Source organism: Arvicanthis niloticus, chromosome 4 (assembly GCF_011762505.2).
Source record: "Arvicanthis niloticus isolate mArvNil1 chromosome 4, mArvNil1.pat.X, whole genome shotgun sequence".
Lineage (NCBI taxonomy): Eukaryota > Metazoa > Chordata > Mammalia > Rodentia > Muridae > Arvicanthis > Arvicanthis niloticus.
In genome coordinates this window covers 108576542-108589429 of record NC_047661.1, presented here as the reverse complement: position 1 = coordinate 108589429, position 12888 = coordinate 108576542, and the positions used below count along the sequence as shown (strand labels likewise).

The 12888-nt window shown below is 43.1% G+C and overlaps 1 protein-coding gene across 1 annotated transcript in view; it reads right to left on the bottom strand.

The window, feature by feature from the left end:
- Papss1 (3'-phosphoadenosine 5'-phosphosulfate synthase 1) overlaps window positions 1-12888 on the bottom strand; it is a 75988-nt gene that overhangs the window by 18618 nt on the left and 44482 nt on the right. Inside the window, exon 10 of the mRNA XM_034500467.2 lies at window positions 3479-3747. Coding sequence (XP_034356358.1) covers window positions 3479-3747 — 269 coding nt within the window. The remainder of the gene's footprint in view (window positions 1-3478; window positions 3748-12888) is intronic.

The following is a 12888-nucleotide window of genomic DNA, read 5'->3' as shown; positions in this document are numbered from 1 at the left end:
GGCACACTGCAGAGAAGGATGTTGGATGGTCTGCTCTATCATTCTCTATCCTATTCCTTTATGACAACATCTCATACTGAATCTAGAGCTAGGCTGGCATCTAGCAAGCTACAGCAATCCTCCTGTCTCCAACCTCCATGGTGCCTAGGTTATTGACACATGTAGAACCATCCCATGCCCATTTATTAAAATATGTGCTGGGATCCAAACACATCGTCAAAACATCTCTCTAGCCCTTACGCTCACTTCCTCATCTTCCTTCAGAAGCACAACTGACAGAACTTAAGGCATAAGACCTTTCCAGTCAAAAGCTGGGCATGGTGTAGCAGGCTTGCAATCCCAGTACTCCAGTACTCTGAAGGTATTGGCAGGAATACCAGGAACTCAAAGATAGCCTTAGCTACATCTTGTGTTTAAGGCCAGCCTGGGATACATGAGACCATGTTTCCAAAACCCTGTCGAACTCAAGGAAGGATCTTCTGTTTGTTATCACAGCCTATTTTATTACAAATCCTCCCATTCCCCCCCCCAAAAAAAAGAGCCGGGTGGTGGTGGCGCACGCCTTTAATCCCAGCACTTGGGAGGCAGAGACAGGCGGATTTCTGAGTTCGAGGCCAGCCTGGTCTACAGAGTGAGTTTCAGGACAGCCAGGACTACACAGAGAAACCCTGTCCCGAAAAAAAACAAAAACAAAAATAAAATAAAAACAAAAAACAAAAAACAAAAAACAAATCCTCCCATCCTTGTTTTGTCTTTTTAAAGTATTTTTAGTTAACTTACTGAATAAAATCTCATATCAACTCCACCTTCAAACATAAGACTCACAGAGAGAACAAGACAGGTCCCAAAAGAAGAGGCTCATTTTCTTAGCTGGAATTTAATGACGTCATCACTCATATACCTACTCCTGCCTATTACACTTATGGTTTCTATTGTCGTATCTTAGGAAGATATGGGCTTACACAGCTGGTGGTCCATCACTCAGGGAAGTTAGGCCAAGAACTCACGGCAGGGACCTGGAGACAAGAACTGATACAGAGGCCTTACTGAGGCTTGCTCACGCTACTTTTTTATTACACACAGGACCAACTGCCCATAGTGAACTAGTCCAATCATCAGTCAAGAAAATGCCCTACAGGTTTGTCCACAGGCCAACCTGGTAGAGGTATTTTCTTAATCAAGGTTTCCTCTTCCCAAATGCCTAGAACGTGACAGAAACTAGTTGACAGTAAACTAGCCAGCACACTGCCCTAACCTCCTTTGGGTCATTCCCTGACTAGACAATGACGTATCATTCTAGACAACCTCAGATCAAATGACTTGCTTAAATGAAGAAGCTCATGTCATCAGTACTGTTGGAACACAGTCCAGAAATAGAGTCTTGTAAAGAGAAGTCTGTGAGACTCCACAGATGTCTTGTGACCTCAGTTTCTTCAAAACATGAAATTGTTCTTGGAATGTGTTTTGTGAACCTCCCAGATGTAGTAGATAGGAATGAGTATACTTCAGATTATTTATTATTGCTTGCTGTTGTTATTCAAATAAATGTTTTAAATATCCTTTATATGCCTCTATGGAAAAACCTGTTCTTGTCACATGCAGCTTGTCCTTGTGACTGTATGCATCTTGAACTTACTGAGAGCTTTATTCATGTGACCTTTCTTACCCCTCAGAGTATAAATTGTCTAGGGGTCTGAGTAAAGTTGGCTGTCGAGTGAGACTTTAGTTCACCTCTTTATCAGCTTGATTCTCCCAGGTTCCACCACGTCTAGAAGAGATCCCAGCTAGAGGAACCACTAAACAACGTGGGAAATACAAGAACTAAACAGAAGTCATGGATATCTGGCAAACACCCAGGGCCCTGGCGGGCCAAATCTACCCAACACCTTACTCCGACAGAAGGAGGAGCAACATGGGATGTTTACACACACAACATTTCAACATATTTGTGAACACGGACTCACTAAGAGAAGAGTCAACTGTTTTCATCTCCTTGCCTGTTGACTTGTTTGCTGCTTTCCTTGTGTAAAGTTACACAGAGAATTCAACCTAATAAACTAAGCTCCAATAAAGATTCTTAGGCTCCATCCCAAACAGTCAAACGTCTGAGACTATCCTTTTAAATGTTTGAAGGAGTTTGTATCACTAAATTACTTAGATCTTTTTAAAAAGAGTTTGCCTCTCAGATAAATCTAAGTGCAGTGATAATGTGCAGGCCATTTTTATCTTGAAAACACAAAAGGCTGCCTGGAAAGTTGTCACCCACTACCTCTGAGGTCAACTGATTTATTAACTCATTCAGCAAATATATTTTAAAAGTCTACTTTACTCTACCTTGAAACTGAAACATACTTTTCATCTTCTTTACATATGAATACAAAAAAGATCTCAAACATTCTATTTGACCATGGGGGGAATTCCAAAACCCTGCCCCCATATCAAGAAGCACCTGATTCAATCATGCTCCAAATGAAGATTGTCTCCTGGGAGCCAGAGAGAAGACTCAGGAGTTCAGATCCAGTACTGCTCTTCCAGAAGAGTGAAAGTCTCAAGCTCAGTTCCCAGCACCCATGCTGGGTGACTGACTACTGCCTCTACTTCCAGCTCCAGTGAGGGAATTTAATACCTCTGGCCTCTTCCACAGACCCTGTACTCATTTGCATGCATACAACCTCAACTGCCACACATAGAGACACAAAGCTAAAAGTAAACCTTGCAAGAATTTAATGTCCTGCTGGATACAACTCTAAAATACTGAATGCATTTCACATTCAGATGGATACGTGTACATAAACTTCTTGAGACCAGAAGCAAAACAATTATTTGGTCCTTGAAAGTTATCCTTCCTTCATATCTAGTGTGGAACTACTGGGCGGTGGTGAGACCTTTTAAAGGAAGGGAGGGTATAGGGGTCCTGTCCTTCAGGAAAATACCGGGACCCTGGCCCCTTCCTCTCCCTTTGTCAGGCCACAGTACAAACACTCTGTTCTGCCATTCAATTCCACTATGATGTGCTATTTTACCACAGGCCCAGAAGCAACAAGACCAACCAGTTACATACTGAAACACTCAAACCATGAGCCAAAACCTGTTTATGAGTAATTAGTTCAGGTATTTGTACAGTGAAAACAGCTGGCTTGTACCCTAAATTCCCTTTAGCTCTTGAAAATTTTGGAAAAAGCAAAAATCACAGTGTTCTGGGCCTCTGTTAAAAGAACAACATCGATGTTATAACTGTATCTGGACCTGGGCTCGTGGATACAAAACAACCTTACGCTAATACACTGTTCTAGGTGCTGTGTCTTCCTCACAGCCCCAGCTAGAGAGCATCCCCAGCAGCAGGAGAATGAGAACTCAGCAATGCTGAATGTTTGGAACACATCCAGGCATCAGAGAACGGTCAATAGGTCAGTAGGGGATAATACAGTGTTCACAAGAATGGCTTTAGTGCTACACTGGTGTCTTACAAGCAGCCTACCTCAGTTGGCCCAGCATACATCATAGGAGATGGAAAAATGGCCACCACTGTTGTTTCAGGATTCAGAATGCCCTCCTCCAGGACTGCAGCATGCTGCTTCATACGCCACATCAAAGGGACATCATCATCCTTCGTCCAGCCACCAAGAGGGTGGAGGAGGAGGACAGGGCGCCGGTAGCCCCTCTCTAGAAGCTGCTTGTGGGTGTCCTGCATTAACAGAGCATGTCCGTTGTGTACTGGGTTGCGCAACTGAAATGCAAAGACAGCATCTGAAAAGAGAATTTCCAGAGTTAGGGCTTTCCAGCATCGCCCTGCATGAGACAAGCCAGTCTTTCCTGGTTGATGCTCACAAGTAACAAACACACAAGCTCAGAATCACAAATGGGTACAGCCATGGACTGGTGACTGCTTATTCCAAGACAGTTGACATACACTGCTACTATTCAGTACAAACAAGCCCCGGCTCACCGGAGGACATGTGATACGGGAGCCACAGACTCAGGGTGGTTAGTCCTACGTTAAGGGGAAATGACAGCAACTGTCAGGATTTCTTTCAGTCCTAATAGTCAACTGCTTTCAACAAGTGTAAATTCAAAGTCAGTGTGTCAATGACCCGTCAAATCCTCCAATGGCCCAAAGACCTGAGCTGGGTTACTCATTTTCAAGGCCTTTATAAAAAGACAGATTATGAAGAGAGCTATGGCTTCCCTTTTTACTTGCTACCCACATGTATGCAGATTACTCTGAGAACAGAGCCACTCTGTTGTCATCTGACTCTGGACTCAGGATTGCAATATAGCAGCAATACTATCTCTTATGAGGGCCGCTGCTATTATTCAAATGGAAAAAGCTACAAGATGAACTGAATCGATTAGCCACTGTCTGCTTACAATCCCGGTTTCACTCCTCCATGCTTGGCTACCAGGGGACCTCTTGTCAGAAGCCAGGGTTCTTTGGGATATGGAGTAATTTCCGAGAACAGGAAAACAATCATGGCATACGAACCCCATGTTTACCATTCTCCGGACACTTGCCCCATTGCCCCACCATGATGGCTGGACTCAGACACTCAGCATTTTTTTTTTTTTTACTGTTACTTATTTTTGCTTTTATTAGAAATAATAAAATATTTACCTTTATTATTTTTAATTATGTGCAGTCATGTTCTTCTGTGTAAGGTACATGCACATGAGTGCAGGTGCCCTTGGAGACCAGAGGTGTAGGATCCCCCAGAACTAGGGTTACAGGCAGTTGTGAGCTGCCTGACACAGGTGCTGGGCACCAAATGCAGGTCATTCTTAAGAGTAGTAACTGCTGATCGACCTCTCCAATCCCACCTCTCACAGTGGACATCATCTTCGATCTACTTCCAATTCTGATCCCTCTCTCGCCATGACAGAAGCACAGAGAACTGTCACAAATGACTAGGATTTGGGGGGTTTTGTCATGGCATCTCTTTTATTATTTAATGTTTGGAATATTATCATTATCCTCAGACATTCTCAAATTACTTTCCAAACATCAGCAGGCTTTTTTTTTTTTCCTAATCCAAAAAGGATGTGATGTGTCCTTGGGTGCAGGGTACGGAAAAGTCTGGATTGAAGTATATGAGCATTTAACATTGTTCAGCTTGGAGGAGTGGTCCAGAACTGACCACTGCTTTTATCTTTTAAAGTCTGTTTGAAATTCTGTTTTCACATAGGGACATACAAGATCCTAAACATCTCAGAGCTTCAAAGCTCACCTCAGACCAAGAAGCATTTTTACTTCCTAACTTAATTATACTCGGACCTCTAGAGCACTGAAGGCTGCCTACTGCAGGAGCACAAGCATCCCCTGTTAACTTAGGGAGTTACTGCTTGAACATGGCTCTAGCCTGACTCTCACCAATGAGTGTTGTTCCCTGGCTGCTCTTCCCTGGCCTTCCTCTGAGTGACCTGTACTCTTAGACTGGTCTGAGTTACTACACCTGGGGGCCTGCCAGAAGTTAGGGAAACACAGACTAGCTGATATTGGAGGCAACAGGGCCATGGCTGAGAAGGCAGCCTGTTTGCCCGGACAATTTAACATACAAGGACACAGTGCAAATAAGACACTAAACAGTGGGGAACTGACAAAGGTTTTCACCATAGAACGAAGAACTACATACAGAATAGAAGAAGACCAAATAGATTACATGATGTGGGCTAGAATTAAAAGTGTCAGTGTATCTCTATGGTTTGTAGTATAGCAACACAGATACAGGGATAAGTATATGAGTGTATAAATGAGAAAGAGAGAGGGGGAGAAAGGGGGAAAATATAACCGGCCCCTGAGATACGGGGAGAACTGATTCCAAGATGTCCCTTGAGTACCAAACCACAGGAATGCTGTAGCCCCTTATATGCAATGGCATCATATTTGTAGTCAACATAATCACATACTTCTGCATTCTTTACAGTGTCTTCAAGTCACTCCCAATGGAGAGCAAAACATCCATGCTCTGGACATGCAGTATGCCTTATGGTTTAGGGAACCGTGATAACAGAGTCTGCATGTTGTCAGTAAAGACACAATTTTACTCCTGAGTACTTTTTATCCAGGGTGAGCTTGGTCTACAGAGGCAGGACCAGAGGATCAAGAATCAGAATGCCACCATTTGGCAGCATTTGAGGCAGGCTAAAACCAGCAGGCAGCACCGGGGGTGGGTGTTGCAAGGCCCTGGTCTCAACTGCCAACACATTAGGAATTTTAAAAGGCAGGCAGAAGTATGGTAACAATGGAGTAATTATAGACCCTGAACATCTCTGTTCCAAATACTTGTGAGTAATAGTACAAAATAGTTTAAACTCACATTAGAGAAGTGATAAAGACTAATATTTTTAGTAAGCTAACCTCACTTATCATAAGGATAGGTGAGAACTATAAGCCACCTGTTAGCAGTGCAAACAATCTAGCTTGCTTCCTTCGGCATTCTTGACAAAAACTTGTGATGACGGCGGCAGTCATGAAGAAATGGATAATAAGCCACACTGAGTAGTAACAAAAACAATGTGACGTGATGTAACTGTTCCAAACTGAAGGAAACTAAAGACACCTACTGCTGACATTCTCACCATAATAAAGGACCTCACTGGGAGACAAGAACCTGGAGAGATGGCTAAGATGGTTAAAGGCACTGGCTGGTCTGTCAGAGAACCAGGGTTCAGTTCCCAGTACCCACAGGGCAGCTCACAGTCATCCTTAACTCCAGGTCCTTCTGAACTCTAGAGGCACCAGGCACACGTACGGTACTCTTATATACACACAAGAAAACACTCATACACAGACTATTTTTAAGGATCTCACTAGGAAGGAAAACTGTGGGCTTTGGATAGAACTCAGAGCCAGGAATACTGTACCAATGGTACTGTTCTGAGTTGATGAGCCCAGCACAGGTAGGCTAAAGACTGCCCTTACCTGTTGGACAATGAGAGCTTTGTGTCTGAAAGCCACTCCCAAAGACAAAGATGATATACAAACAACAGGAGGATGTTAATAATATGAAATCTGAGTTAAAATATATAAGAATTTTAACCATGGAATATTTCTGTGACTTTTAAATTATTTTAAAATTAAAAAGTTCAGCATACCCATGATATAACTCACAGACCATGTAAAGCTTAACAAGAAGGAAGGCCTAAGTGAGGATGTTTTAATTCCACTTAGAAAGGGGAACAAAATAATCATGGGAGGCAGAGGGAAAGAGGGACCTAGGTGGGAGAGGGGAGGAGAAGGGAAAAAGAGGGGCAGGTTCAGGTATGGGGGAGACAGGAGAAAAGGCCAGGAGAATGAATGGAAATATGCAGCAGTGTGGGGTGGGAGATGGGGCGGGGAGAACCACTACAAAGTCCCAGACACCAGGGATGTGAGAGGTCCCCAGGACCCAATAGGGATGGCCTTAGCTGAAATGTCCAATAGTAAGGAGATGGAACCTGAAGAGATCACCTCCAGTAGATAGACATGGCCCCCAGTTGAGGGATGGGGCTACCCATCCATCTCAAAATTTTTGATCCTGAATTGTTCCTGTCTAAAGAAAATGCAGGAACAAACTGAAGGAAAGACCATCCAGAGATCGCCCCAACTTGGGATGCATCCCACAGGCAGGCACCAAACCCTGCACTATTACTGATGCCATGTTGTACTTGCAGACAGGAGCCTAGCATGGCTGTCCTCCGAAAGACTCTACCAGCAGCAGACTGAGACAGATGCAGATACTTATAGCCAATCATTGGACTAAGGTCAGGGACCCCTATGGAAGAGTTAGAGGAAGGACTGAAGGTGCTGAAGAGGATTGCAACCCCATAGGAAAAACAACAATATCAACTAATTGGACCCCTCATATCTCCCAGCACCAAACCACCAACCAAAGAGCATACATGGGCCAGTCTGTGGCTCCCACTACATATGTAGCAGAGGATTGCCTTGTCTAAACACAGTAGGATGCACTTGGTCCTGAGGAGGCTTGATGCCCAGAGAATGGGGATGCTAGAGGGGTGAGGTGGGACTGGATGGGTGGGCAGGAAAGCACCCTTTTAGAGGCAAAGGGGATGGGGACAGGGTGGAGGGTTCATGGAGGGAGGACCAGGAAGAGGAACAACATCTGAAATGTAAATAAATAAAATAATTAATAAGAAATATACATACTTGGGTCCCTTCCAGTCTGGGCCAGAGCACTGAGCAGATCTTGGGTGGCAGCTCTGCCCCCGACCTCCAAGAACCCAGAGGAAGCGGGGATCCCAGGCGCTCTAACTCAGGCAGTATCTTAGGTAAGCAGACAGCAGGGCCTGCCCTAAACAGGGAGTAACTGGGACCCACAAAGACCCAGGAAGTCACTCCCGGCCCGGAACACTGGTTCCTTCCGGTCTGGGCCAGAGCACTGAGCAGATCTTGGGTGGCAGCTCTGTCCCCAACCTCCAAGAACCCAGAGGAAGCAGGGATCCCAGGCACTCTAACTTGGACAGTGTCTTAGAAACTAGTTCTCAGATCTGAGACCTGGATCAGACCTCTGCCAGGTCTGCTGTTGTGTGGACCCCGGATTCCACCTGAGACATACTAAAAGGTCCACTCAACCCAGAGCCACAGAGGAACAACTGAACTCAAAGTGTCAGACAACATATCCTGAGATATCCAAGAGGAGACACTGCACCCAGAACACCAGACAACTAGCTGGACTGCTACCTTGGAGGCACCATATCCTGAGGCATCCTAGAGATACCACTGTAATCAGTGCAGCTGGAAAAGATCACAGAGACATCTGGACCCCTAGGAGATCAGACACAAGCTAGATAAGTGGAAAGACAGGCTTCAGTCAGAGACAGAAAGTACAGGCAGCACTAGAGTTAACCAGATGGCAAAAGGCAAGAGCAAAAACGTAAGCAACAGAAACCAAAGTTACATGGCATCATCAGAACCGAGCTCCCCCATCAGAGCAAGCCCTGAACACCCCATCACACCAGAAAAGCAGGAATCAGAATTAAAATCACTTCTCATGATGATGATAGAGGGCTTTAAGAAAGACATAAATAACACTCTCAAAGAACTTAAGGAGAGCACTGGTAGACAGATAGAAACCCTTATAGAGGAAACACAAGAATCCCTTAAGGAATTGCAAGAAAATGCAACCAAACGGGAAAAGGAATTAAACAGAACCATGCAGGATCTAAAAATGGAAGTAGAAACAATAAAGAAATCACAAAGGGACAATACCCTGGAGATAGAAAACCTAAAAAAAGGATCAGGAGTCATAGACACAAGTATCACCAACAGAATACAAGAGATGGAAGAGAGAATCTCATGTGCAGAAGATACCATAGAAAACATTGACACAACTGTCAAAGAAAATGCAAAATACAAAAAGCTACTAATCCAAAATATACAAGAAATCCAAGACACAATGAAAAGGCCAAACCTAAGGATAATAGGTATAGATGAGGGGGAAGACTCCCAACCTAAAGGACCAGTAAATATCCTCAACAAAATTATAGAGGAAAACTTCCCTAACCTAAAGAAAGAGCTGTCCATAAATATACAAGAAGCCTACAGAACTCCAAATAGTTTAGACCAGAAAAGAAATACTTCCCGCCATATAATAGTCAAAACATCAAATGTACAAAACAAAGAAAAAGTACTAAAAGCAGTAAGGGAAAAAGGCAAAGTAACATATAAAGGCAGACCTATAAGAATTACACCAGACTTCTCACCAGAGACCATAAAAGCCAGAAGATCCTGGACCGATATCATACAGACCCTAAGAGAACACAAATGCCAGCCCAGACTACTATACCCAGCAAAACTCTCAATCATTATTGATGGAGAAACCAAAATATTCCATGACAAATCCAAATTTATACAGTATCTCAACACAAATCCAGCACTTCAAAGAATAATTGGTGGAAAACTCCAACACAAGGAGGGAAACTACAACCTAGAAAAAGCAAGAAAGTAATCTTCCAAAAATCCCAAAAGAAGATAGTTACACAAACATATCTCCACGGATGTTAGCCCAAAAGCTTGGATTAGCGAAGACTCAACCCACAGACCACATGAAGCTCATGAAGAAGGAAGACCAAGAGGGGATGCCTCAGTTCTACTTAGAACGAGAAACAAAAATGTTCAAGGGAGCAAATAGGGAAACAAAACATGGAACAGAAACTGAAGGAGGGGCCATCAGGAGACCATCCCACCTGGGTATTCACCCCATGTACAGCCACCTAAGCTAAACACTGTTGTGGACGGCTGGAAGTGCATAATGTGAGGAACATGATATAGCTGTCTCCTTAGAGGTCTGCCAAAGACTAACATAGAGGACGATGCTCACAGTTAACCACTGATATGATCAGGGGTTTTCCAATGGAGAACTTAGTGAGAGGACTGAAGGAGCAGAAAGGGTTAGTGACCCCAGGTGGAAAGCAACAATACCAAACAACCAGAGCCCCCCATGGTCTAAACCACCAGCCTGGGAACACATAGGGAGGGACCCAAGACTCCAGAGGTATATGTAGGGGAGGATGGCCTTGTCGGACATAGGTGGGAGAGGAGTTTCTTGGTCCCATAAAAAAAAAATGAACACACAGTGGGGGGGGGGGAGTGAGGGCAGGGAGGGGATAGTGAGGGGGGGTAGGTGTGGTCACTGCCTCGTAGAAGCATGAGGAGGGGGATGGGATAGGAGGTTTCTGGGTGGTGGGAGGAAGTAGGGTAAGGGGATAAAATCTGAAACATAAATACTACAACCAATTTTAACAAGTGAAAAAAAAAGTCATCAGAACCAATATCTTTAAAAAAAAAAATGTCAGCCCCCTGGGGGTGGGAAATTTTTTTTTCTTGATACTAAAACTTGTTCTGAGAATTGTATATTGCAGAATACACAGCCTTGGTGTATCTACTCATCAAGCATACTGAGCAGACCTGCCCAAACCTCCGATGTCCTGGAATTCCATCTGGATTCAGTGAAGACACAGCATCAGAGGCTTATCAACTTACTCTTCCCCCCACCCCTCTTCTAAAATCTCAACGCCCTTAATCAGCTTGAAGAAGTTAAAGAAGAGTCAGCGCCCCTATTCCCTGAGCTTGGGGACTAATGTGGTTAATAATGGTCTTTCTTTCTAGGGAAAAGTAGTGGTTTTGTTGGAACAGGGGGGATTAGCTAGAACTTATTGCATAGCCATAACCTATTGGTAGAAATCTGTATAATTATTATCAAGATGAAGTTATAATTTCTTACATGGTACAAAATTTACTTTGATTTCAAATTTAAGGTTTTCATTGGTATGAGCCTCTTATTAATATAAAAATGAGATGAATATTGATACTCTCATGGGCATTGTGCCTGTATAACACATTTAGGAATACAAGGCCTAGACCCAGCCCTTTTTTAACTTTTTTTTAACTGATTTGGGACGGTTAACCTATGAGTTAAGGGACTATAGCAAATTCATATTTTTGAGTTTATTGTTGGGGTGTTTTCCATATTTTATTTAGAAATAGCTGAGAGGAGTGAACAGACAACAGTCCAGGTTACCTTACATGGATAGTTGGTTTTCAAAACATCAGAAGTCCATAGAACTGATGCTACAAATATTTATATATTAATGTTCATTTTGATTAGAGACCTGTCTGCTCCTGACAGCTTCCTGTCGTGGATTCTAAGAAGAAATTGAGCATCCTTGGAGATACTCCAGTTGTGCGGTGACAGCCACTAGGCAAGAATTGCCTCTCTCCATCTACAGACAAATTACTGTCCAGAAAAAGACACACATGCAGAATAGTCGACTGATTATATCTGCCTAGACAGAGTAATCAGCCCTTAATAATCCTGCATCACTAAGGTCTGTCAGATGATTCTGGGCCAGAAGGCTGAAGATTTGATGCTCCAACGTTCGGTAGTATAGGGGCTTTTCAGCTGTTCAGTGGTCTCTATAAATTGGCTAAGTTTTAGAAGCTATGCTTAGTGCTTCCCATAACTTCAGTTAACTCAGTCATTCTGGATTTCTGATGGGGTTGAAGACCTATAGTCTCATAACCAATCCTGGCTATTTACTTTGAGAGAAAAGATCTGAGTAGATGGTTTTCAGCTGACATTCATTCTAAAGCCAAAAAGCCAGGATCAAAAGTAACTGTTTTAGTTAGAAGAGATGACAGAGGTTCTGGTTAGTCAACAGAATGATGGACTGGGTATTAGGACTATCTTGTATCTCACTGGTACAATTAGGAATAAGTATGCTCTAATTGTATTTTGAGAGAAAAGTTCTACTTTAACAGGAAGAGTGATATGTAGGAGGAGCTAAGTGGGAAGGAGTACTGAGAGGAAGAGATGGAACAAGGAGAGAAGATGAAGAAGAGGAGAAGCTAGGTGATGAGAGAGAGAAAGAGAGAGGGGGCATGGAGGCAGATGTTCACATGTCTCCACCAGTCAAAGATAGTTTTTATATCTAGGCTGGGTATTGGGTTACGCTTCTGATTGAGCATTACCAAACTTATAAATCCTTTGATTAACATTTTTAAAAAATCGTATAAAAGCAAAAAGGAAAGGGGGGCATGGGACAGGGGTGTTCTAGGGAGGAGAAATGTGGAAAGGGGATGGCATCTTAAATGTAAATAAAATATAAAATAAAAAAAGAAATATACATACTTAAAATATAATTTTAAAAATCTTTTAAAAAAGTAAAGCAGAAAACTAAGACAGGAGAGACATCAGCAAATGACAATGTGTAGAGCTTATTACATTTAAAATGAGCTGAAGAGAGAGTCACTTGTTTTAAAGAAAATACTGGGATCTGAACACTAGACAGCTGACAGTTTTAAAGTGAGCTCATTCCGTGGGTGGAGCGGTAGTCCTGTGGCTATGCTGTGGAGGCCTTTACTGTTAAAGAGATGCATACTGAACCATTTAG